This window comes from Polyodon spathula, chromosome 14, assembly GCF_017654505.1.
Source record: "Polyodon spathula isolate WHYD16114869_AA chromosome 14, ASM1765450v1, whole genome shotgun sequence".
NCBI lineage: Eukaryota > Metazoa > Chordata > Actinopteri > Acipenseriformes > Polyodontidae > Polyodon > Polyodon spathula.
In genome coordinates this window covers 12,268,566-12,295,237 of record NC_054547.1, presented here as the reverse complement: position 1 = coordinate 12,295,237, position 26,672 = coordinate 12,268,566, and the positions used below count along the sequence as shown (strand labels likewise).

Here is a 26,672-nt window from a genome sequence, read left to right as displayed (position 1 = left end):
TTATACATGTTGCAGCTGAAATTTCAAATGAAAGAATGTAACCGATTCTGTGTACTGTATTTTATTGTTTTCCTAGTGCCTTGTGCTCCCTCAAACGTGAATGGAAATTTGGACTGTGAAAACAACACTGTGCACGTCTCATGGAATCGCTCATCTACAGCCACGTCGTACACGGCAACAGTAACAGGTCGGAATAATTTCACAGAATCCTGCTCCACTGGGAACTTAACCTGCAGTATCGGCAGGTTGCAGTGTGCAGAACAGTACAACATAACTGTGCTGGCAAAGAACGGAGAATGCAGCAGTCCTCAGGCTTCTTCTGCTTCCGTAAAGACAGGTAACACAGCTTTATGATCATAGAATAAACATAAAGACAGTTCCAATAATATTTACAGCTACTGGCATATCAACTAAATCAACAGTATATTCTTCCATAGCTCAAGCAGTTTTCAAGAAACGGGCTTGCTAGAAAGAAAATTCAATTCCCAGTGTTTTCTCCTCTGTCCACAGTTCCGTGTGACCCATGGAACATTATTGCTAGTCTGGACTGTATTACAAGTATTGGTATAGAGTACTGGGATCCGAGCCCAGGTACGGAGAGCTATACTGTGATGGCAGATGGAAGCAATAACCACAACGTCTAGTGCGACACACGTGACACCAGCTGCAAGATCAGCAATCTAGACAGTGGACAATGTGACTGTACAATGTGACTGTACAACGTGACGGTGCTGACACAGGATTCCAAATGTAGTAGCACCTCATTTAACAGTGCCCCTATTCAAACTGGTCCACCTAGGCAGCAGTCCTCTGAATTGAAACATGCATATGCAGACTGTCTTCAAGTTTGCCTTGGTTCATTATTTTTTCTTGATTTCAGCACCCTGTGCCCCCACTATAACTGAGGGAAGAGTTGACTGTGAAAGTAATACTGCTTCAGTGTCGTGGGTGCCGAGAAACACAGCTGTGTCCTATACATTGATTGCCAGAGGAGCAAATGGGCACCAGGTATCATGCAGCGCTACCAATACTACCTGCAGCCTCAACGGTATGCAATGTGGGCAGACTTACACTGCGTATGCCACAGCCCAGGGAGGGCAGTGTGAAAGTGCAAAGAGCGCAGGTTACAACATTGTTGCAGGTATGTTTACAAGAGTGGGTTCACCCTATTATTTACATTGGAATTCCACAAGCAAGCACTTTAGACTACAGAACATAGAAAATACAGAAATGAGTGCTCTTACTGCTGCATAAGTAAAGTTGCTGGATTCTGAAATTATATCTGATCAAATGTCTTTCTTTTACAAGTGCCCTGTGCACCTACAAATGTGGAGACACGCCTGGACTGTGGTGCTAACATTGCCTCTATCTTGTGGGCTCAGAGTAAGGGAGCAGTGTCCTACACAGCCACTGCAAAAGCAAGCAGTGGACGCCTTTTCTCCTGCAATTCAACAGGCACAATCTGTAACATCACATCTTTACTGTGCGGACAGAAATACACAGTCACTGTGATGGGACTGGGCAATAATTGTAACAGTGTCAGAAGCAACGCTACTGAAATAGAAACAGGTACAATATAAAATGTTCTGAATGTGTGTGTGTGTGTGTGTGTGTGTGTGTGTGTGTGTGTGTGTGTGTGTGTGTGTGTATATATATGTATATATGTGTGTATATATCTATCTATCTATCTATCTATCTATCTATCTATCTATATATATATATATATATATATATATATATATATATATATATATATATATATATGTATATATATATATATATATATATATATATATATATATATATATATATATATATATATATATATATATATATATATATAGTAAAATGATCGCCTGTCATTCCTTAGCCAGTTTAAGAAAGGTTATTGACTTGAATGATTCATTCTTCTTCTATGTTTAGTCCCCTGTCCACCTCAGAATGTAAATGCCACCCTGGACTGTGCCAGCAAGAATGCTTCAGTGTCCTGGAGTGCTAGCCAAGGTGCGGTGTCCTACAGGGTGGCTGCAGTGAGGACGGATGGACAAACTGAAGCAGCCTGCAGCACCCAGAGCAACAACTGTGATGTCTCGAACCTGCAGTGTGGATTGAAATATAACATCACAGTGACTCCGCTGGGACAAAAGTGCACCGGGTTCCAGAGCGCTGCTTTCCAACTCGCATCAAGTACTTTTAGACTTTGTTCATCATATTGTAAAGTTTGTCTAGGAAGTTGGCAATCAAGATTTGCGCATTAGCACAATATTGGTGCTCTAATAGGAACTTCATTCTATTTGCATTTGTTACAAAACTAGCATCCTAATTTTCTGCTGTTTGAAATTCTTTTAGGGCCATGTCCTCCAACTAACATTTTAACCACACTGGACTGCAGAACTAACATTGGATCGGTATCCTGGAAGCATGAATTGGGGGCAGAACTCTTTATTGCAACAGCAACTGAGAATGATGGACACACGCACACTTGCAACGCAAGTCAATCAACATGTAACTTTACAGACCTGCACTGCGGGAGTACATACACTGTAACTGTGGTAGCAGTGGTGGGAGTCTGCAAGAGTTCAGACAGCGTTGGTCGTGAAATTAAAACAGGTAACATCCATTGTGAAGTGCACCATTAACTTATATTTAAATAGGAGGCTGTGTTGTCCAGTGGTTAAAGCAAAGGGCTTGTAATCAGGAGGTCCCTGGTTCAAATCCCAAATTAACTCCCTATGTGACCCTAAGCAAGTCATTTAATCTCCCTGTGCTCCATCTTTTGGGTGAGACGTTGTTGTAAGTGACTCTTCAGCTGATCCCTAGTCTCTGTAAGTCGCCTTGGATAATGGCGTCAGCTAAATAACCAAATAATTAAAAAGGGCCATGTGGTGTTATAGGCTGGCATATCAGTTGCTGTGTATAATTCCTACCAAGAATATATCTTTTATGATAAACTGTTCTGGGTGTAACCAAGAGGTTTGATCGTACAGTATGTTGCTAGTGAATAGTGAAGTACTGGATGATCTGAAGAGATATTCCAAAGGGTTTTACCGTGTATATATTTCCAACTCTTCTCTAACTCCAAACCATTGCCCTTACTACTGTATAACGGCTTGCTTTATTATATGAATATATAATGAATTTCAGAATTTGACATATACTAACTTAGTTGTATTATGCAAACAACATCTCAGTAACCTGGGGTCAAAGCAAAGGTGTAAAATCCTGCATTTTGACAGGACAGGACAGTCAGACCACCAACTACACCACATTCGACTCCTCCTGTCACATTACACGCTTGCCGTGTGGACGGGATTACACTTTCAAGATCGCTGCACTGGCCTAGGCAGCAGCCCTCTGAATTGAAACATGCCTATGCAGATTGTCTTCAAGTTTGCCTTGGTTCATTATTTTTTCTTTTTTTCAGCACCATGTGCCCCCACTATAACTGCGGGAAGAGTTGACTGTGAAAGTAATAATGCTTCAGTGTCGTGGGTGCAGAGGAACGCAGCTGTGTCCTATACATTGACTGCCAGAGGAGCAAATGGGCACCAGGTATCATGCAGCGCTACCAATACTACCTGCAGCCTCAACGGTATGCAATGTGGGCAGACTTACACTGCGTATGCCACAGCCCAGGGAGGGCAGTGTGAAAGTGCAATGAGCGCAGGTTACAACATTGTTGCAGGTATGTTTACAAGAGTGGGTTCACCCTATTATTTACATTGGAATTCCACAAGCAAGCACTTTAGACTATAGAACATAGAAAATACAGAAATGAGTGCTCTTACAGCTGCATAAGTAAAGTTGCTGGATTCTGAAATTATATCTGATCAAATGTCTTTCTTTTACAAGTGCCCTGTGCACCTACAAATGTGGAGACACGCCTGGACTGTGGTGCTAACATTGCCTCTGTCTTGTGGGCTCAGAGTAAGGGAGCAGTGTCCTACACAGCCACTGCAAAAGCAAGCAGTGGACGCCTTTTCTCCTGCAATTCAACAGGCACCATGTGTAACATCACATCTTTACTGTGCGGACAGAAATACACAGTCACTGTGACGGGACTGGGCAATAATTGTAACAGTGTTAGAAGCAACGCCACTGAAATAGAAACAGGTACAATATAAAATGTTCTGAATGTGTGTGAATATATATATATATATATATATATATATATATATATATATATATATATATATATATATATATATATATATATATATATATATATTAAAATGCATGCCTGTCATTGCTTGCCAGTTTAAGAAAGGTTTGTCCATGAGAAAGTTTAAAGGGTCTTTTTTTAGCTAGCTCTAAGTAATACCACAAGTACTAGAAAATGACAAAAAGCTCCCTGTACAAGTTATATTCAATATGTTGTCATCATCTGACCATAATAGTCCACAGGGCATACAGGCCATATTATATCAGTATTGACTTGAATGATTCTTCTTCTTCTATGTTTAGCCCCATGTCCCCCTCAGAATGTAAATGCCACTCTGGACTGTGCCAGCAAGAATGCTTCAGTGTCCTGGAGTGCTAGCCAAGGTGCAGTGTCCTACAGGGTGGCTGCAGTGAGGACGGACGGACAAACTGAAGCAGCCTGCAGCACCCAGAGTAACAACTGTGATGTCTCGAACCTGCAGTGTGGATTGAAATATAACATCACAGTGACTCCGCTGGGACAAAAGTGCACCGGGTTCCAGAGCGCTGCTTTCCAACTCGCATCAAGTACTTTTAGACTTTGTTCATCATATTGTAAAGTTTGTCTAGGAAGTTGGCAATCAAGATTTGCGCATTAGCACAATATTGGTGCTCTAATAGGAACTTCATTCTATTTGCATTTGTTACAAAACTAGCATCCTAATTTTCTGCTGTTTGAAATTCTTTTAGGGCCATGTCCTCCAACTAACATTTTAACCACACTGGACTGCAGAACTAACATTGGATCGGTATACTGGAAGCATGAACTGGGAGCAGAACTCTTTATTGCAACAGCAACTGAGAATGATGGACACACGCACACTTGCAACGCAAGTCAATCAACATGTAACTTTACAGACCTGCACTGCGGGAGTACATACACTGTAACTGTGGTAGCAGTGGTGGGAGTCTGCAAGAGTTCAGACAGCGTTGGTCGTGAAATTAAAACAGGTAACATCCATTGTGAAGTGCACCATTAACTTATGTTTAAATAGGAGGCTGTGTTGTCCAGTGGTTAAAGCAAAGGGCTTGTAATCAGGAGGTCCCTGGTTCAAATCCCAAATTAACTCCCTATGTGACCCTGAGCAAGTCATTTAATCTCCTTGTGCTCCATCTTTTGGGTGAGACGTTGTTGTAAGTGACTCTTCAGCTGATCCCTAGTCTCTGTAAGTCGCCTTGGATAATGGCGTCAGCTAAATAACCAAATAATTAAAAAGGGCCATGTGGTGTTATAGGCTGGCATATCAGTTGCTGTGTATAATTCCTACCAAGAATATATCTTTTATGATAAACTGTTCTGGGTGTAACCAAGAGGTTTGATCGTACAGTATGTTGCTAGTGAATAGTGAAGTACTGTATGATCTGAAGAGATATTCCAAAGGGTTTTACCGTGTATATATTTCCAACTCTTCTCTAACTCCAAACCATTGCCCTTACTACTGTATAACGGCTTGCTTTATTATATAAATATATAATGAATTTCAGAATTTGACATATACTAACTTAGTTGTATTATGCATCAACATCTCAGTAACCTGGGGTCAAAGCAAAGGTGTAAAATCCTGCATTTTGACAGGACAGGACAGTCAGACCACCAACTACACCACATTCGACTCCTCCTGTCACATTACACGCTTGCCGTGTGGACGGGATTACACTTTCAAGATCGCTGCACTGGCCTAGGCAGCAGCCCTCTGAATTGAAACATGCCTATGCAGATTGTCTTCAAGTTTGCCTTGGTTCATTATTTTTTCTTTTTTTCAGCACCATGTGCCCCCACTATAACTGCGGGAAGAGTTGACTGTGAAAGTAATAATGCTTCAGTGTCGTGGGTGCAGAGGAACACAGCTGTGTCCTATACATTGACTGCCAGAGGAGCAAATGGGCACCAGGTATCATGCAGCGCTACCAGTACTACCTGCAGCCTCAACGGTATGCAATGTGGGCAGACTTACACTGCGTATGCCACAGCCCAGGGAGGGCAGTGTGAAAGTGCAATGAGCGCAGGTTACAACATTGTTGCAGGTATGTTTACAAGAGTGGGTTCACCCTATTATTTACATTGGAATTCCACAAGCAAGCACTTTAGACTATAGAACATAGAAAATACAGAAATGAGTGCTCTTACAGCTGCATAAGTAAAGTTGCTGGATTCTGAAATTATATCTGATCAAATGTCTTTCTTTTACAAGTGCCCTGTGCACCTACAAATGTGGAGACACGCCTGGACTGTGGTGCTAACATTGCCTCTGTCTTGTGGGCTCAGAGTAAGGGAGCAGTGTCCTACACAGCCACTGCAAAAGCAAGCAGTGGACGCCTTTTCTCCTGCAATTCAACAGGCACCATTTGTAACATCACATCTTTACTCTGCGGACAGAAATACACAGTCACTGTGACGGGACTGGGCAATAATTGTAACAGTTTTAGAAGCAACGCCACTGAAATAGAAACAGGTACAATATAAAATGTTCTGAATGTGTGTGAATATATATATATATATTAAAATGCATGCCTGTCATTGCTTAGCCAGTTTAAGAAAGGTTTGTCCATGAGAAAGTTTAAAGGGTCTTTTTTTAGCTAGCTCTAAGTAATACCACAAGTACTAGAAAATGACAAAAAGCTCCCTGTACAAGTTATATTCAATATGTTGTCATCATCTGACCATAATAGTCCACAGGGCATACAGGCCATATTATATCAGTATTGACTTGAATGATTCTTCTTCTTCTATGTTTAGCCCCCTGTCCACCTCAGAATGTAAATGCCACCCTGGACTGTGCCAGCAAGAATGCTTCAGTGTCCTGGAGTGCTAGCCAAGGTGCGATGTCCTACAGGGTGGCTGCAGTGAGGACGGATGGACAAACTGAAGCCGCCTGCAGCACCCAGAGTAACAACTGTGATGTCTCGAACCTGCAGTGTGGATTGAAATATAACATCACAGTGACTCCGCTGGGACAAAAGTGCACCGGGTTCCAGAGCGCTGCTTTCCAACTCGCATCAAGTACTTTTAGACTTTGTTCATCATATTGTAAAGTTTGTCTAGGAAGTTGGCAATCAAGATTTGCGCATTAGCACAATATTGGTGCTCTAATACGAACTTCATTCTATTTGCATTTGTTACAAAACTAGCATCCTAATTTTCTGCTGTTTGAAATTCTTTTAGGGCCATGTCCTCCAACTAACATTTTAACCACACTGGACTGCAGAACTAACATTGGATCGGTATCCTGGAAGCATGAATTGGGAGCAGAACTCTTTATTGCAACAGCAACTGAGAATGATGGACACACGCACACTTGCAACGCAAGTCAATCAACATGTAACTTTACAGACCTGCACTGCGGGAGTACATACACTGTAACTGTGGTAGCAGTGGTGGGAGTCTGCAAGAGTTCAGACAGCGTTGGTCGTGAAATTAAAACAGGTAACATCCATTGTGAAGTGCACCATTAACTTATGTTTAAATAGGAGGCTGTGTTGTCCAGTGGTTAAAGCAAAGGGCTTGTAATCAGGAGGTCCCTGGTTCAAATCCCAAATTAACTCCCTATGTGACCCTGAGCAAGTCATTTAATCTCCTTGTGCTCCATCTTTTGGGTGAGACGTTGTTGTAAGTGACTCTTCAGCTGATCCCTAGTCTCTGTAAGTCGCCTTGGATAATGGCGTCAGCTAAATAAACAAAAAATTAAAAAGGGCCATGTGGTGTTATAGGCTGGCATATCAGTTGCTGTGTATAATTCCTACCAAGAATGTAGCTTTTATGATAAACTGTTCTGGGTGTAACAAAGAGGTTTGATCATGCAGTATGTTGCTAGTGAATAGTGAAGTACTGGATGATCTGAAGAGGTATTTCAAAGGGTTTTACCGTGTATATATTTCCAGCTCTTCTCTAACTCCAAACCATTGCCCTTACTACTGTATAATGGCTTGCTTTATTATATGAATATATAATGAATTTCAGAATTTGGCATATACTAACTTAGTTGTAGTATGCAAACAACATCTCCGTAACCTGGGGTCAAAGCAAAGGTGTAAAATCCTGCATTTTGACAGGACAGGACAGTCAGACCACCAACTACACCACATTCGACTCCTCCTGTCACATTACACGCTTGCCGTGTGGACGGGATTACACTTTCAAGATCACTGCACTGGCCTAGGCAGCAGCCCTCTGAATTGAAACATGCCTATGCAGATTGTCTTCAAGTTTGCCTTGGTTCATTATTTTTTCTTTTTTTCAGCACCATGTGCCCCCACTATAACTGCGGGAAGAGTTGACTGTGAAAGTAATAATGCTTCAGTGTCGTGGGTGCAGAGAAACGGAGCTGTGTCCTATACATTGACTGCCAGAGGAGCAAATGGGCACCAGGTATCATGCAGCGCTACCAATACTACCTGCAGCCTCAACGGTATGCAATGTGGGCAGACTTACACTGCGTATGCCACAGCCCAGGGAGGGCAGTGTGAAAGTGCAAAGAGCGCAGGTTACAACATTGTTGCAGGTATGTTTACAAGAGTGGGTTCACCCTATTATTTACATTGGAATTCCACAAGCAAGCACTTTAGACTATAGAACATAGAAAATACAGAAATGAGTGCTCTTACAGCTGCATAAGTAAAGTTGCTGGATTCTGAAATTATATCTGATCAAATGTCTTTCTTTTACAAGTGCCCTGTGCACCTACAAATGTGGAGACACGCCTGGACTGTGGTGCTAACATTGCCTCTGTCTTGTGGGCTCAGAGTAAGGGAGCAGTGTCCTACACAGCCACTGCAAAAGCAAGCAGTGGACGCCTTTTCTCCTGCAATTCAACAGGCACCATTTGTAACATCACATCTTTACTGTGCGGACAGAAATACACAGTCACTGTGACGGGACTGGGCAATAATTGCAACAGTTTTAGAAGCAACGCCACTGAAATAGAAACAGGTACAATATAAAATGTTATGAATGTGTGTGAATATATATATATATATTAAAATGCATGCCTGTCATTGCTTAGCCAGTTTAAGAAAGGTTTGTCCATGAGAAAGTTTAAAGGGTCTTTTTTTAGCTAGCTCTAAGTAATGCCACAAGTACTAGAAAATGACAAAAAGCGCCCTGTGCAAGTTATATTCAATATGTTGTCATCATCTGACCATAATAGTCCACAGGGCATACAGGCCATATTATATCAGTATTGACTTGAATGATTCTTCTTCTTCTATGTTTAGTCCCCTGTCCACCTCAGAATGTAAATGCCACCCTGGACTGTGCCAGCAAGAATGCTTCAGTGTCCTGGAGTGCTAGCCAAGGTGCGATGTCCTACAGGGTGGCTGCAGTGAGGACGGATGGACAAACTGAAGCAGCCTGCAGCACCCAGAGTAACAACTGTGATGTCTCGAACCTGCAGTGTGGATTGAAATATAACATCACAGTGACTCCGCTGGGACAAAAGTGCACCGGGTTCCAGAGCGCTGCTTTCCAACTCGCATCAAGTACTTTTAGACTTTGTTCATCATATTGTAAAGTTTGTCTAGGAAGTTGGCAATCAAGATTTGCGCATTAGCACAATATTGGTGCTCTAATAGGAACTTCATTCTATTTGCATTTGTTACAAAACTAGCATCCTAATTTTCTGCTGTTTGAAATTCTTTTAGGGCCATGTCCTCCAACTAACATTTTAACCACACTGGACTGCAGAACTAACATTGGATCGGTATCCTGGAAGCATGAATTGGGGGCAGAACTCTTTATTGCAACAGCAACTGAGAATGATGGGCACACGCACACTTGCAACGCAAGTCAATCAGCATGTAACTTTACAGACCTGCACTGCGGGAGTACATACACTGTAACTGTGGTAGCAGTGGTGGGAGTCTGCAAGAGTTCAGACAGCGTTGGTCGTGAAATTAAAACAGGTAACATCCATTGTGAAGTGCACCATTAACTTATATTTAAATAGGAGGCTGTGTTGTCCAGTGGTTAAAAAAAAGGGCTTGTAACCAGGAGGTCCCTGGTTCAAATCCCAAATTAACTCCCTATGTGACCCTGAGCAAGTCATTTAATCTCCTTGTGCTCCATCTTTTGGGTGAGACGTTGTTGTAAGTGACTCTTCAGCTGATCCCTAGTCTCTGTAAGTCGCCTTGGATAATGGCGTCAGCTAAATAAACAAATAATTAAAAAGGGCCATGTGGTGTTATAGGCTGGCATATCAGTTGCTGTGTATAATTCCTACCAAGAATGTAGCTTTTATGATAAACTGTTCTGGGTGTAACAAAGAGGTTTGATCATGCAGTATGTTGCTAGTGAATAGTGAAGTACTGGATGATCTGAAGAGGTATTTCAAAGGGTTTTACCGTGTATATATTTCCAGCTCTTCTCTAACTCCAAACCATTGCCCTTACTACTGTATAATGGCTTGCTTTATTATATGAATATATAATGAATTTCAGAATTTGGCATATACTAACTTAGTTGTAGTATGCAAACAACATCTCCGTAACCTGGGGTCAAAGCAAAGGTGTAAAATCCTGCATTTTGACAGGACAGGACAGTCAGACCACCAACTACACCACATTCGACTCCTCCTGTCACATTACACGCTTGCCGTGTGGACGGGATTACACTTTCAAGATCACTGCACTGGCCTAGGCAGCAGCCCTCTGAATTGAAACATGCCTATGCAGATTGTCTTCAAGTTTGCCTTGGTTCATTATTTTTTCTTTTTTTCAGCACCATGTGCCCCCACTATAACTGCGGGAAGAGTTGACTGTGAAAGTAATAATGCTTCAGTGTCGTGGGTGCAGAGAAACGGAGCTGTGTCCTATACATTGACTGCCAGAGGAGCAAATGGGCACCAGGTATCATGCAGCGCTACCAATACTACCTGCAGCCTCAACGGTATGCAATGTGGGCAGACTTACACTGCGTATGCCACAGCCCAGGGAGGGCAGTGTGAAAGTGCAATGAGCGCAGGTTACAACATTGTTGCAGGTATGTTTACAAGAGTGGGTTCACCCTATTATTTACATTGGAATTCCACAAGCAAGCACTTTAGACTATAGAACATAGAAAATACAGAAATGAGTGCTCTTACAGCTGCATAAGTAAAGTTGCTGGATTCTGAAATTATATCTGATCAAATGTCTTTCTTTTACAAGTGCCCTGTGCACCTACAAATGTGGAGACACGCCTGGACTGTGGTGCTAACATTGCCTCTATCTTGTGGGCTCAGAGTAAGGGAGCAGTGTCCTACACAGCCACTGCAAAAGCAAGCAGTGGACGCCTTTTCTCCTGCAATTCAACAGGCACCATTTGTAACATCACATCTTTACTGTGCGGACAGAAATACACAGTCACTGTGACGGGACTGGGCAATAATTGCAACAGTTTTAGAAGCAACGCCACTGAAATAGAAACAGGTACAATATAAAATGTTCTGAATGTGTGTGAATATATATATATATATTAAAATGCATGCCTGTCATTGCTTAGCCAGTTTAAGAAAGGTTTGTCCATGAGAAAGTTTAAAGGGTCTTTTTTTAGCTAGCTCTAAGTAATGCCACAAGTACTAGAAAATGACAAAAAGCGCCCTGTGCAAGTTATATTCAATATGTTGTCATCATCTGACCATAATAGTCCACAGGGCATACAGGCCATATTATATCAGTATTGACTTGAATGATTCTTCTTCTTCTATGTTTAGCCCCCTGTCCACCTCAGAATGTAAATGCCACCCTGGACTGTGCCAGCAAGAATGCTTCAGTGTCCTGGAGTGCTAGCCAAGGTGCGATGTCCTACAGGGTGGCTGCAGTGAGGACGGATGGACAAACTGAAGCCGCCTGCAGCACCCAGAGTAACAACTGTGATGTCTCGAACCTGCAGTGTGGATTGAAATATAACATCACAGTGACTCCGCTGGGACAAAAGTGCACCGGGTTCCAGAGCGCTGCTTTCCAACTCGCATCAAGTACTTTTAGACTTTGTTCATCATATTGTAAAGTTTGTCTAGGAAGTTGGCAATCAAGATTTGCGCATTAGCACAATATTGGTGCTCTAATAGGAACTTCATTCTATTTGCATTTGTTACAAAACTAGCATCCTAATTTTCTGCTGTTTGAAATTCTTTTAGGGCCATGTCCTCCAACTAACATTTTAACCACACTGGACTGCAGAACTAACATTGGATCGGTATCCTGGAAGCATGAATTGGGGGCAGAACTCTTTATTGCAACAGCAACTGAGAATGATGGGCACACGCACACTTGCAACGCAAGTCAATCAGCATGTAACTTTACAGACCTGCACTGCGGGAGTACATACACTGTAACTGTGGTAGCAGTGGTGGGAGTCTGCAAGAGTTCAGACAGCGTTGGTCGTGAAATTAAAACAGGTAACATCCATTGTGAAGTGCACCATTAACTTATGTTTAAATAGGAGGCTGTGTTGTCCAGTGGTTAAAGCAAAGGGCTTGTAATCAGGAGGTCCCTGGTTCAAATCCCAAATTAACTCACTATGTGACCCTGAGCAAGTCATTTAATCTCCTTGTGCTCCATCTTTTGGGTGAGACGTTGTTGTAAGTGACTCTGCAGCTGATACACCTAGTCTCTGTAAGTCGCCTTGGATAATGGCGTCAGCTAAATAACCAAATAATTAAAAAGGGCCATGTGGTGTTATAGGCTGGCATATCAGTTGCTGTGTATAATTCCTACCAAGAATATATCTTTTATGATAAACTGTTCTGGGTGTAACCAAGAGGTTTGATCGTACAGTATGTTGCTAGTGAATGGTGAAGTACTGGATGATCTGAAGAGATATTCCAAAGGGTTTTACCGTGTATATATTTCCAACTCTTCTCTAACTCCAAACCATTGCCCTTACTACTGTATAATGGCTTGCTTTATTATATGAATATATAATGAATTTCAGAATTTGACATATACTAACTTAGTTGTATTATGCAAACAACATCTCAGTAACCTGGGGTCAAAGCAAAGGTGTAAAATCCTGCATTTTGACAGGACAGGACAGTCAGACCACCAACTACACCACATTCGACTCCTCCTGTCACATTACACGCTTGCCGTGTGGACGGGATTACACTTTCAAGATCACTGCACTGGCCTAGGCAGCAGCCCTCTGAATTGAAACATGCCTATGCAGATTGTCTTCAAGTTTGCCTTGGTTCATTATTTTTTCTTTTTTTCAGCACCATGTGCCCCCACTATAACTGCGGGAAGAGTTGACTGTGAAAGTAATAATGCTTCAGTGTCGTGGGTGCAGAGAAACGGAGCTGTGTCCTATACATTGACTGCCAGAGGAGCAAATGGGCACCAGGTATCATGCAGCGCTACCAATACTACCTGCAGCCTCAACGGTATGCAATGTGGGCAGACTTACACTGCGTATGCCACAGCCCAGGGAGGGCAGTGTGAAAGTGCAATGAGCGCAGGTTACAACATTGTTGCAGGTATGTTTACAAGAGTGGGTTCACCCTATTATTTACATTGGAATTCCACAAGCAAGCACTTTAGACTATAGAACATAGAAAATACAGAAATGAGTGCTCTTACAGCTGCATAAGTAAAGTTGCTGGATTCTGAAATTATATCTGATCAAATGTCTTTCTTTTACAAGTGCCCTGTGCACCTACAAATGTGGAGACACGCCTGGACTGTGGTGCTAACATTGCCTCTGTCTTGTGGGCTCAGAGTAAGGGAGCAGTGTCCTACACAGCCACTGCAAAAGCAAGCAGTGGACGCCTTTTCTCCTGCAATTCAACAGGCACCATCTGTAACATCACATCTTTACTGTGCGGACAGAAATACACAGTCACTGTGACGGGACTGGGCAATAATTGCAACAGTGTCAGAAGCAACGCCACTGAAATAGAAACAGGTACAATATAAAATGTTCTGAATGTATGTGAATATTTATGTATATATATATATACACACACACACACACTCACACACACACACACATATATATATATATATATATATATATATATATATATATATATATATATATATATATATACCTATATATACACACACACACACACACACACACACACACACACACACACACAGTGGCTTGCAAAAGTATTCAGACCCCTGACCAATTCTCTCATATTACCGAATTACAAATGGTACACTGAAATTTTGTTCTGTTTGATATTTTCTTTACTTTTAACACTGAAACTCAGAATCAGTTATTGTAAGGTGACATTGGTTTTATGTTGGGAAATATTTTTAAGAAAAATAAAAAAAAAACTGATATATCTATCTTGCATAAGTATTCAACCCTTGTACTGCGGAAGCTCCCAGTTTGTATCGATGATGAAATTGCCCTAACGAGGACACAATTACCTTACCATTGGCCTCCACCTATGAAAAATTAAAGTTGCTGTCACATTTTTTGGATAAAAACCCCACTGTTGAAGGATCATTGGTAAGGATGTGAATCTGAAGGGAAATGAAGACCAAAGAGCATTCTACAGAAGTTAGAGATAAAGTAATACAAATGCATAGATTAGGGAAAGGGTACAAAATAATATCAAAGTGTTTGGATATCCCAGTGAGCACAATTGGTTCAATAATCAGGAAGTGGAAGCTGCATCACACCACCCAGGCACTGCCAAGAAAAGGCTGTCCCTCAAAACTCAGTGCTCAAACAAGAAGGAGACTTGTGAGAGAAGCCACAGAGAGGCCAACAATCATTTTGGAGGAGCTGCAGAGTTCAATGGCTGGGAGGGAGTCATGGTGCACCAGTCAACCATATCAAGAGCTCTGCATAACACTGGCCTGTATGGGAGGGTGGCAAGAAAGAAGCCGTTACTCAAAAAGTACCATCTGAAAGCACGTCCGGAGTGCCAGAAATTATGAGAGTGACCCAGCTGCGATGTGGGAAAAGGTTTTGTGGTCAGATGAGACCAAGATAGAGCTTTTTGGTCAAAACTCCAAGTGCTATGTGTGGCGCAAACCTAACACTGCCCATGCCTCAAGACACACAATCCCTACAGTGAAGTATGGTGGTGGCAGCATCATACTGTGGGGATGCTTCTCATCGGCAGGGACTGGGCATCTTGTTACAATTGAAGGAAGAATGGATGGAGCAAAATACAGGAAAATACTGCAAGAGAATCTGCTTCAGTCCACTTAAAAACTGAAGCTTGGGAGGAAATTTACCTTTCAGCAGGACAATGATCCTAAGCACAAGGCCAAAGCAACATTGGAGTGGCTCAAGAACAAAAAGGTGAATGTCCTACAGTGGCCCAGTCAAAGTCCTGATCTGAATCCCATTGAGAATCTGTGGCACTATTTGAAAATTGCGGTCCACAAGCGTTGTCCAACCAACCTGAACAACCTGGAGCAAATCTGCCAAGAAGGATGGGCCAAAATCACTCCGACACTGCCTGCAAAGCTGGTACATACTTACCCCAAAAGACTTGCAGCGAAAGGTGGCCCTACCAAATATTAATGTGTGGGGGTTGAATACTTATGCAAGCAAGATATTTCAGTTTTTTATTTTTCTTAAAAATATTTCCCAACATAAAACCAATGTCACCTTACTATAATTGATTTTGAGTTTAAGTGTTTTAAAATAAATAAAACAAAATTTCAATGTACCATTTGTAATTCAGTAATATGAGAGAAATTGGTCAGGGGTCTGAATACTTTTGCAAGGCACTGTGTGTGTGTGTGTGTGTGTATATATATATATATATATATATATATATATATATATATATATATATATATATATATATACTGTTATAGACTGGTATATCAGTTGCTGTGTATGATTCTTGCCAAGAATGTATCTTTTATGATAAACTGTTCTGGGTGTACTGAACAGTCCTGGAGTAGTGGAAGAGCTGAAGAGGTATTCCAAAGGGTTTTACCATGTATCTATTTCTCCAACTGCAAAACCATTGCCACTTACTACTGTATATCAGCTTGCTTTATTATATGAATATATAATGAATTTTAGAATTTAGCATGTACTGACTCAGACAGATCAGACAGAGATACCACAGCACTCAACACCTCACAACCTGTCCTGTAGTAGATGGCGATCAGCCTTTGTGCATCACCATCAGTCACTACTAAAACACTCACCTCAATAATGATGGTTTCTTGGCATTCTTACAGCTCCAAAAAACATGAAGAATGTGGTTGGTCACCTGTTCTGTTTAACACCATATGAGTAATTGGGAAATGTGCCACAAATATACATTCTATATAAAACCATCCGGTTTCATACATACTATTTCAATTACAGACCCTTATTATAAAGTGTTCTCCAGACTCATTTTTCCTCTTCTGTTTCTTACATCACAGTTCCCTGTGTGCCGGATAATTTAACTGTACAAATGCAGTGTGCTACAAATTCTGCTCTCTTGTCCTGGGATCAAAGCAACAGAACCCTGCAATACTTTGTTTCTGCCATTGCAAGTGGTGGAGAAAAACTATCTTGCAATTCCCAAAAACCTGGCTGCACCATAGACAGGTTGACTTGTGGCACCAAATACAATTTCACTGTGACAGCTTCTAACGGTGTCTGTAACAGCTCGTTCAGTGTGCCGGTCATCGCTGGGGCAGGTAACACCCTTAGCTTGGTTGTACTCACATGTCATGTTTTAGATGCCAAGACCTTTGGATTATATATCACTGGCAGAGCAAGAACTGGCAGGGCAGTTAATACACAGAGATGATAAATCAAATATTTTTATAACAAATAAATCTAGAATAGGAAATTAGTAACCAATAAACTAGGTAGATAAACCCAACATGTGACTCATGTTTTGATCAGCGACTTGAGAATGCAGTTAGTAAAGCCTTTAGCCTGGGGTGCCCAATACCTGTAGTTTGCTGACTGAATCAGAGAATGGAGGGTTCTAAAATCCCTGGACGAGGACAGACACACAGGGTGCCCGAACTAATCAGCAATTAGCTGAGGGCTGAGTCAGCATTTTTAGAGGAGCTACATTAAGAGCAGTTATTATAGAAAGACTGGGTGGAGGGATTGTTTCTATGTCCCTGCAGAACCATGGCCAAGCCTTTTAATTGAATGTCTTCCCCCAGTCCCCTGCCCACCGCAGAGTGTGGCGCTGTCACTGCTGCTCTTGGTGGATGCGGTTCAGGAGGTGAAGGTGGGGTGGAGTGCAGTCCAGTGTGCCGGGGTGGAGTACTCGGTGGAGATGCGCGGACTGATCGAAGATGACCCCCAGGCTCAGTTCATCTTGACCTCCTACTGGACCAGTGCCACATACTTCTTCATCCCAGTGCCGTGTAGCTCTACCTACAACGCGACTGTCACCTCCAGGAACTCAGCAGGGATTGGCTACCCCAGTCCTCCCATTCAAGGGCTCGCAGGTAACCGAGACTGGGTTTGGGTTTCAGGTACACCTAATGGGACTGTTTTCATCTGACAAGCTGTATTCAGGGTTTATTGTGTGCAAATTAAAATGACATACATTATATTTTTTTGTGGTGACAAGTTCCCAATTGTGAAAAATTTCAGTAAATATGAGCCTTATAACAAAAACTGTATCATACAAATATGGACTGGAGGATGCTGTATGAAGCAGAGTACATTAGCTTTCCACAAAACACACAATATCCAGTCCATATATATCTTTGTGAATTACCTATTGCCTGTTATTGCCTGTTATTGCCTGTTCTAGGATATCAGTTGCATAACAGCCATGTTCTGTATTTTTCATTGTTCATTGTTTATGGTGTTTTTCAGTTCCCTGTCCCCCAAGGGGTGTTACATTTTACACAGAAGGCACTTCATGGGTCATTTCATGGAATGCATCAGTTTACGCCACGGGATATGTAGTATATAGCTCCAAAAACCAAAGAACCGAGCTCTGCAGAACATCACGCTTTTCATGTACTGTACCGAAGAAGCAAAATGACACAATTGAGGTTACTGCTGTTAATTCTGCTGGAGAAAGTGAACCAAGTGTGGAAATTCTTGTTCAAGGTCAGTGGCTTTTTAAAATGTTGGTCCTTTTATAGTTTTGACTGATGGACACAACAGACAAGATTTTTGACATTTGGTAGCAGTGTAAATCAATAGCTTTAGATTAGACAAATATACACAGACAGTAAATGCAATGTTTCTTTTTTTATTTACTGTAGACACTAATTTAAAACGCAGAAGAAGAGATCTACAAGAGGATACTGGAACTTATAAAGGTGCATTTATGGTTTTTTTAAGACTATAACTTTTTCTACCACTGAAAATGTGTTCAAGTACTGATAAAAGTCAGGTCAAATGTAATTGTTAACAATTAACTGAAAAAACAACCTCTATGAGTTATGCAAGCGCACAACTCGTACTTTGTTGATAATTAAAAATGTTATGTCACAACACTTTTACAACCACCTGTTATGTACAGTAGCATGTGCCTATTTTCTTTTTTGTGAATTGTTGAGAGAAACAATATGCCACAGTTCAGCCCTTTCCAGAAGACTTGATTTTTCAGGAGTCTCTGTTTTTTATTTTTCAGGTGACCTGTTAGCTCCTGAAGTGCATGTAGTCAGTGTGACTGGGGACACACTGCATGTGGAGTGGACACCAGTCGAGGGTGCCACTTATTATGTCCTGATTGTCAACGTCACTGAAACCAAACCATTCAAACCGCTTGTCCAGGCTGTACAGGGTTCAAGCGCAAAGGTTACCGGTCTTCTGCCTTTGACACAATATAGTATAAGGGTCTCAGCAAAGGACTACAACAGAAGCAGCCAATACTCTGATCCAGTCCTGATCACCACAGGTACTCACATCTAAAGTTTACATCACACCCTGGTTTTCAGTTTTGCTCTTGGGAGTTCTTTTTTTTTCCCCCACCAAATATTAAATTGAAAACCCAAGTTACACACATGAAAAAATGTGTAACTGAAGTATTTTGGAAGGCGCTATTTGTAAAACTAAATCCACACACTATAATTGTGTTAGAATTGTATGAACATGTCCTAACATTTTCATATTTTTTATTTCAGATTGCACATCCCCATTCCAGACTACTGAACAGTTATAATCAATATTCTGCATCAATTTGCTGCTGTGCACTTTCGATTGTAACCTGTGATTTCTTGCGTTTGTAACCTGAGAATGTATTAATCAAGTACGCAAAATAATTTAAATGGTCTATAATATATATATATATATATAATATATATATATATATATATATATATATACACACACACACACATTCAAAATCTATAGCAAATTTAAGATTTTTTTTTGTTTTCAATATAGGAATGTACTGATGCTGGACTGTCAATGCTTGGTCTCTAAGTAGGCTATTTGGGCTTATTATTAAGTAGGTCACCATTATATATTTACTTTTGTGTATGTAACCATATGAATAAAAAGGTTGATTATTACATTTACTTACAATGAAGAGTTTTGCGGGAGATTTATAAAAATGATTTAACAAAGCAATAAAGTACAGCAGTTACACTGTACCCGAAAAGATGAGTGGTCAATGTCTTCCTTTCATCTACAATTAAAGCGCGTATCACTAGTACATGCTCCAAATGCAGACTTGTAGAGTACTATTGAGATTGAATGGCATTTAAGAGTGTGATGGAGAATGTGTCCTACTGTCCTGTATATTTATTTTCCTAGTAAACTGTAGAGATTTAGAATATTCTGTATTTCCCACAAACACGCCAGCATTTTGAATAATGAGTTGGAACTGAATGTGCCCAACATTCCTAATGCAAGCTGCACTTTTCATGTAGCACAATAGACTTATTGTTGACAAGGCATGTGTCACATTTCCCAAAGAAAATAAAGCTAGTATTTTCTAAGGCATAAAAGGTAGTCATTTCTAAGATATAATCTTCAATTGTTAAATCAAGAATCAAAACAAGAACAGATGTATGTGGAATTATTCACATCAATTTCATTCTCTCGTCTAAACCATTCAACACAAACATTTTCAACTCTTTAATAAAAGTTTTATTAGAAAAAAAAAATTGCACCAAAGCAATTAACCAAAACACAGAGCACATCATTTCTGGCAATGTATTGCCTTATACAAATGCATCCTGGTTGTTGTTTCATAGGAATTAAAACATTCTCAGAACATATGTACACAATAATTTTGGAACCTTTATATACAAAAAACACACACTTAAATTCAGTGTCTACAAGGGACAGTGAAAATGATTACAAAAGCACTTGCCTACTAAAGGAAATTAAATATGCAAACTTGAGGGACATATGAATGACTATGCTTGTTTAGCATAAACTTCCATTTAACAAGATGATTTGAAAAAATAATAAAAACAAACTTTTTACTTCAAAATCAACTCTGGTTCCTCACAGCCGCTTCGCTCGCTCTGTGCTTTGGCTTCTCCTACATTCATGGTTGCTTGAATGGTCCTTGCCATCACTGTGCTCCTTCCTGTGAGGTCGCTCTGTGCTTTTGCTACGCTTGTGTAACCTCTCTTTGCTATCACTGCAGTTGCTTTTCTTTGACCTTTCATTAGCGTCTGTACTTCCCTTGCTTCCACTCCTGCTGCGTTTGTTTGATTTTTCAGTTTTGTGTTTATTAGACCTCTCTTTGCTTCTACTCCTGCGCTTGTTTGATTTTTCAGAGTTGTGTTTATTAGACCTCTCTTTACTTTTACTCCTGCTTCGCTTGTTGCCATCATTTTTACTGTGGCTTCTGCTTCTGTGTTTTTGCTCTCTACTTTGACTTCTACTGTGCCTTTTAACTTTACGGTCATCTCGGTGTCTCTTTTCTTCCTTTTCATCTTTAGGATTTCTTTCTATATTATCTCCTTTGCTTTTTTCTTTCTCTCTGTCCCTCTCACTTCCCCGTTCTTTGTCATGGTCTCGCTCTTTCTTCTTGCTCTTCTCATTTTCTTTCCGGTCATTCTTTTTGTCCCTGCTCTTGCTAAGGCTTCTGCGCTTGTCCTTACTCCGGCTGCGTCTGCGTTCCACTGCTCGCTCGGGGCTTCGAGAGCGGTGACGCTCCTTATCCACCCTGTCTCTATCTTTGTCTTTTCCCTCACGTTCTTTTCTCTGCCGGTCCCTTTCTCTCTCCAGTTCCTGATCAAAGTTGGTTGATCCATGCCCATCTCTATGACGACTTTGACTCCTGGATCGTTTTGGAGATCTTCGAGGACTGTCAGATCTTTTTGGAGACCTGAAGCAAAAATAGAGGAACTTAACTTTGAAAAGTATAGGTATTTGAAATCACAAAACTGGTACATTAAAGCAATTAAAGACTTGCATTAAAATACTGAATGCATGCTCAAGCATACCGAATTACAAAATACAATTACAGTTCAACTCTACCTTGAGCGTCTGCGTTCTGCATGTTTTTCTGGCTGTTCTGCTTCCTCTTTCCCATCCTTTTTCACATTTTTTCTTGGTCTGCTTTTCATTTGCTGGTCAATCATCTTCTGAACTGGTACTGGAATTCTTGGAAAGAGTGTTGAAAACCACTCAAGTTTTGTGAGGAAAGAGTGCAGCATTTCTCCAACATTCATAACACAGCCTCCACCAGCCTTTACATCAAGCTCCTGGAAGAGAAAACACCAGTCCATCTCGTTAATACCATAAAATAACCAACACGGTCGTGAAAAAAAGCTTTTTTTCATGACATCTTCACTTAAGAACCACATGAACTATATAATGTTCATTAATGCACAGAAATTTGGAAGTTGAATATAATGGTTGGGTCCAAACCAAAAGCTGAACTGTGAACATTTTGGTTCCATAGATAGTGCTAATGTTTTCATACATTAAGAAATATTTTTTCACAGATACATGTTGTATGTGAAAATATTCTTCATTAATTGTTCATTATCCTACTTCCTTAAAAGTAGAGTCATCATTAAACATTAAAATGTGATGACTATATTGTAATAAGCAGTACCAATGTTCACCTCTGTTTCCATGAAGCGTAGGTTTAATAAATAAATTAACCTGCCACAGTACTCATTCTGCTTAGACTGGAGTGACTTGTCTTGAAAAAGTTGCTTACATTAAGACTTTCTTCTGTAACTTTAAATATATGCTGCTTTTGATAGCTATAATAAACTTGGATACAATAGCAAACCAACTGCCACGAAGCATGAGGTTTGATTACTGTTTTGAAAAGCAGATTCCCAAATGACCATCATCTTTGAAAAGGGTCATTACCGCATGATCTCCTCCTTGCTATGTCATCTCACAGTTCAGGACATGTTAGTCAGCTATTGTCAGGCCCAAACCTACAGTGCAAGCACACAGGAAGAGTGGTTTTAAAACCAGCTAAATGGAAAATAACAATCTTAATGTAAAACAGCTGTTTGGACTCACACACACAAACCAGCAGTGTTGAGATACAATTCCCAATTCACCTGCTGCGCAAGGGAGATCTAAAGAAGAAAACATGGAAGTTAGCCAATTGGCAGATATATAGATACAGATAGCTTCTAATATATATATATATATATATATATATATATATATATATATATATATATATATATATATATATATATATGAGGAGAGAGATCTCGAGACCCTCTCTCTAGAGAGAGAGAGAGAGAGAGGGAGAGAGAGACTTTTTTATCTGCCGAAAAAAAGTGATGGAAAGAAAGATCTCACTTATCACCCCCCCCCCCCCCCCCCCCCCCCCCCCCCCCCCCTCACAAAAAAAAAACACTAGCATTATCTTACATTAAGGGTGTGTTTTTAAACAAGAAAATTACTCTTTTCATTGGTTTCACCCAGCAATGGGTCTAGCCAGCTTACACTGTATTGCATCCTAATTGCCAGACTGCCACAGCTTAGAAAAAAGAAAGTGTGATTAAATAACTGTTCCTTGTTCTGGTTTGCTGAACCCCCCCCAGAACAAAAAAACTTCAATGAATCAATTTAAATTACTTCTCTAAACGGCCCATTTGTGAAAAGATCCAGTCAGGCACTGGTGGTGCAATTTGTATTATGGAAAAATGGTAATAATTAAAATAGGTTATTTTTTTTAAGATATGTATATGAATTACCAATCGTACATTTCCATCTTATAAAATGTCCAAGTCTGCAGATTAAACTTTCCTTGAGATTTTGTAATCAAACTGATAAAAGGTGACTATTTACAAAGCGGATTAGGTCTAGAAGTTCGAAGTGAAAAAAAAAATTAAGCCAAATGAAGGCAAAGGTGAAAATCAGCAATATTCATCACAACATTGAAGAAACTTAACTTGAGGATTTAGATTTTCAAAGCCAATACAAAACTGACAAGAAAAAATATTACCCTTGGCGACATACCTCCTCATCATCAAGGAAAGCATCAAACCAGTCCAGGAGGTCCGGAGGAGGTTGTGTGTACCTTCAAATAGGAAGCAAGTAATTAAGTTTGGATCAGAAACTAATATCTCTCTCTCTCTCTCTTTCATACATAAAACCGACACACAGTATTTCTAGCACCCATTTTAAGGATTCCCTTATCTGAGACAATATACTGCAATTTAATATTGCAAATGCTTTTGAGGTGATCATCTGCTGCTATAAATAAATAAAAAAAGCTTACATACCTGATATACATAAAGCCAAGGGCCCTGATGTATGGAGAATCTGTGTGTGTAATGAGACCCATTACTTGTTTACGGGTTAATTTAAGTGTAAATAATTTGTACAGCAGGCAAAAGGCTGTGGAAACGATGCCTCCAGTTCCGACCCCTCGTACCTGGAAAAAACATTTAAAATGAGTATTCAGTATATACTGTGCACTACTTACACATTTAGCATCTTGCTAAATGTTTGCATTTAGGGGAATAATGATTGCATGTTGGTAAAATACTTACCACACCCAATACAATAGTGCTATTCCGAACCAACATCACAGTATAATAACAGTTCCAATGTAAAATTTGTACTTACTGGTTTCTAAATATACATTTAGTCGTCCTACTCTGCACAAAAGACCAGTAATTAAAGCACGTACTTCTACTTACCCCTCCGCACATGCCAGTCTGGCCTGCGGTTTTTCTGCTTCCTTTTTCCCAGGGTTCGACGTGTGTCACCTATCAATAAACAAAAAAAAAAGAAAAAACTCAACGTATTGACATTTTTTACATTCAATCTTACATTAAGCATAATCCATTTGCTGCCATGAGTAGCTCATTTGTTGCTGTACGCTCAAGAGCTAGTCATTTTAGTTAATTTTGAATACAAGGCTATATCTCTCATTATTGGTTAAAAAAAAAAGTGATTTTTTTTTTTTTTTTTTTTTTAAAATGATGGTTATTAATGCAACATGCAAAGCCCAATGCACACTGGATGGACATGTGCAAATTACGGTCCATGAAAGTAATCCAAGTTATCCAAATGCCAACCACTGGAAATTACATTTCTCACGTAATTTGGTCTAAACCAGTGGTTCCCAAACTGTGATACGGGTACCCCCACGGGTATGCCAGAGATCTCTGGGGGGTAGGTGGAAGAAATTGTGTAATGGCGGATTATGTTTTTCGTTTATTTATTTATTTCATTTTCTTAACAGGCTTCTAAACTCTGTCGGGATTTGCTAAACGTGGTAGTTCATTCATTCAAGATATACCAATGAGAACACAGAGACGTACATGACGTGCAGAGCCCTCTCACCGCCAGTCATCGTACAGCGCGGTTTCAGTTGCCTAACCACAGTCGAATCTAGTAACTGATTTGATAACAGTTTTTTTTTTCTTCTTTCGGTGAACTGGTATATTTCACACAAAATAGCAGTATCTGTCAGTGAAAATGGACATATGGTTAAAAACAGGTACAATAAAAAAAAGAAGAGCAATGCGCGAATTAACGAATGTTGTCTTGCCAGTACCAGCGCACTGAAATAACTGGCGAGACGACTACTGACTTGACAAGAGACTTTCAGCCTGTGAAGCGAAACCTTGACACCAGGGACAAAACGGAATTGTCGGCCAAGGCTGTAAAAGTTTTGATACCGTTTGCAACAACTTACCTGTGTGAAAGCGGATTTTCGTCACTCACTGCAGTAAAATCAAAGTATTATCGTCAGCGTCTTTCTGTAGAAAACAACTTACAACTCAAGATATCCCCCATCACTCCAAACATTATGCGCCTATGCTCGAACAAACAAGCCCATCCGTCACATTAAGCCATTGTTTAAGTTTTTAAATAAACGCATATTAAAATAAAAAACGTACATTAAGTGTATTATTATTATAGTCGTATATTATGTGTGTTCATGTGTATTGTGTGTACATTTTATACAATGCTTTGGCATGAAAGGGGTTAAAATAAACCCTGTCTGCTGGTAGGGATACGTGGACAGCTGGTAAATCTGGAAGGGGGTACGAAATAAGATAAAGTTTGGGAACCACGGGTCTAAACAATCCGATCCATACAACAGGGTCTGGAAATCTTTTAGGGAGACTGTTTTAATCCTTGTTTTGATTCTAAACATGCTGTGTTGGCCCTTGTCCAGTGTCCTAATCTGCTATAACGGTATGGTGTACTGTTACAAGGGCAAGGCTACATCTTAAAATTGTTCAACATACACAGTAGGTCACATGACCAAATCCTGGACCATTTTAAACAAATAGACCTACAGTTTAATTCTGACTGGCGTAGAGTTTAAATTAGACAACTGTGATGTACACCTTAACGAGTCCAAATCACAAAACATTTTTTTTTAAATCAACCTTTCACTGTAAAAGAAATTAGGTAGCTTATTTAAAAAATGATAATTGCCAGACAAGAATGTTCAGCGCCTTGTTCTAGCAAATCCTGAAGCATTAGGTAATACTAAGTGGTGGGTGAACAAGACAGTGTCAATTACCATTGTATCTTCAACCTACAGGCATTAAACATTATACCTACTGTATACCACCAGCCATTATTATTTCAAACTACGACTACTTAGATTTACGTAGCTCAGTTCATACAAACTAAATGTTGACTACGTAAGCGCGAAACGAAAAATACAGGTAAATATCGTTATTTTCTCCAATTAAATTGAAAATGCAAGTTAGTAGTAATGCATCAAAATATAATAATCAATAAAACAATCTTACATATCTCTTTTAATTTACCTTGAAATAAATCTCATCCACGACCTCGTGGTAGGTTTTCAGCTCGTACAGCTGCACTTTGAAATAGGGCGAAGAGAGGACGTTGGTCAGGATCATGGGGTTCAGGTTCATTGTTTTCTCGTTGCCCCACAGAGGCAAGACGTTGCCGTGTTTCCCCGAAGCTGGCGGTTTATTCACGGCTTGTTGCTGTTGATTCCCAGCCACCACCGTGTTGTTGGCCATATTGTTTCTTAAGCCGACGTCTTTAATTTCCAATAAATTAAATAAATGTTTTTTATTAAAACGCCATTAAAACCGGCTAACCATTACAGGCATAAAGACGAATTAGCCTATAGACCGTGTTTATGTATCTTCTCTTTTTCACGCTGATGCTGTCACTTGTTTCTTTCTAGAACACAACAAGCGCCTTT

The 26,672-nt window shown here is 40.2% G+C and overlaps 2 protein-coding genes across 4 annotated transcripts in view; one reads left to right on the top strand and one right to left on the bottom strand.

The window, feature by feature from the left end:
* The window catches only part of LOC121326478, a 27,843-nt gene extending 8,164 nt beyond the window's left edge, over window positions 1–19,679 (top strand). Inside the window, exons 12-40 of one of the 3 annotated variants that reach the window (XM_041269757.1) lie at window positions 77–337; window positions 881–1,141; window positions 1,309–1,569; window positions 1,924–2,187; window positions 2,350–2,610; window positions 3,425–3,685; window positions 3,853–4,113; window positions 4,465–4,728; window positions 4,891–5,151; window positions 5,965–6,225; window positions 6,393–6,653; window positions 6,938–7,201; window positions 7,364–7,624; window positions 8,439–8,699; window positions 8,867–9,127; window positions 9,412–9,675; window positions 9,838–10,098; window positions 10,913–11,173; window positions 11,341–11,601; window positions 11,886–12,149; window positions 12,312–12,572; window positions 13,389–13,649; window positions 13,817–14,077; window positions 16,528–16,788; window positions 17,272–17,562; window positions 17,939–18,178; window positions 18,337–18,393; window positions 18,708–18,974; window positions 19,201–19,679. In XM_041269757.1, coding sequence (XP_041125691.1) covers window positions 77–337; window positions 881–1,141; window positions 1,309–1,569; window positions 1,924–2,187; window positions 2,350–2,610; window positions 3,425–3,685; window positions 3,853–4,113; window positions 4,465–4,728; window positions 4,891–5,151; window positions 5,965–6,225; window positions 6,393–6,653; window positions 6,938–7,201; window positions 7,364–7,624; window positions 8,439–8,699; window positions 8,867–9,127; window positions 9,412–9,675; window positions 9,838–10,098; window positions 10,913–11,173; window positions 11,341–11,601; window positions 11,886–12,149; window positions 12,312–12,572; window positions 13,389–13,649; window positions 13,817–14,077; window positions 16,528–16,788; window positions 17,272–17,562; window positions 17,939–18,178; window positions 18,337–18,393; window positions 18,708–18,974; window positions 19,201–19,238 — 7,172 coding nt within the window. In that variant the 3' untranslated portion in view covers window positions 19,239–19,679. The remainder of the gene's footprint in view (window positions 1–76; window positions 338–880; window positions 1,142–1,308; window positions 1,570–1,923; window positions 2,188–2,349; window positions 2,611–3,424; window positions 3,686–3,852; window positions 4,114–4,464; window positions 4,729–4,890; window positions 5,152–5,964; window positions 6,226–6,392; window positions 6,654–6,937; window positions 7,202–7,363; window positions 7,625–8,438; window positions 8,700–8,866; window positions 9,128–9,411; window positions 9,676–9,837; window positions 10,099–10,912; window positions 11,174–11,340; window positions 11,602–11,885; window positions 12,150–12,311; window positions 12,573–13,388; window positions 13,650–13,816; window positions 14,078–16,527; window positions 16,789–17,271; window positions 17,563–17,938; window positions 18,179–18,336; window positions 18,394–18,707; window positions 18,975–19,200) is intronic. The other 2 variants (XM_041269758.1, XM_041269759.1) reach the window with 2 other exon arrangements.
* On the bottom strand, window positions 19,545–26,672 carry LOC121326479 (pre-mRNA-splicing factor 38B-like). Its single transcript, XM_041269760.1, has 6 exons — window positions 26,263–26,672; window positions 24,166–24,234; window positions 23,746–23,897; window positions 23,480–23,540; window positions 21,518–21,744; window positions 19,545–21,365 (listed from the first exon to the last, which is right to left on the bottom strand). The coding sequence occupies exons 1-6, from the start codon at window positions 26,482–26,484 to the stop codon at window positions 20,534–20,536; spliced, it is 1,563 nt and encodes a 520-aa protein (XP_041125694.1). The 5' UTR covers window positions 26,485–26,672; the 3' UTR covers window positions 19,545–20,533.

What these genes read in the sequence shown, in the direction of transcription:
- LOC121326479 (XM_041269760.1), bottom strand. Translation starts at nt 26,484, where the DNA reads ATGGCCAACAACACGGTGGTGGCTGGGAATCAACAGCAACAAGCCGTG. An exon ending in CTTTCCTTGATGATGAGGAG is followed by an intron (nt 21,745 to 23,479) that starts GTATGTCGCCAA and finishes TTTCTCTTCCAG; the next exon opens with GAGCTTGATGTAAAGGCTGG. An exon ending in GCAGAACGCAGACGCTCAAG is followed by an intron (nt 21,366 to 21,517) that starts GTAGAGTTGAAC and finishes TTTTTGCTTCAG; the next exon opens with GTCTCCAAAAAGATCTGACA.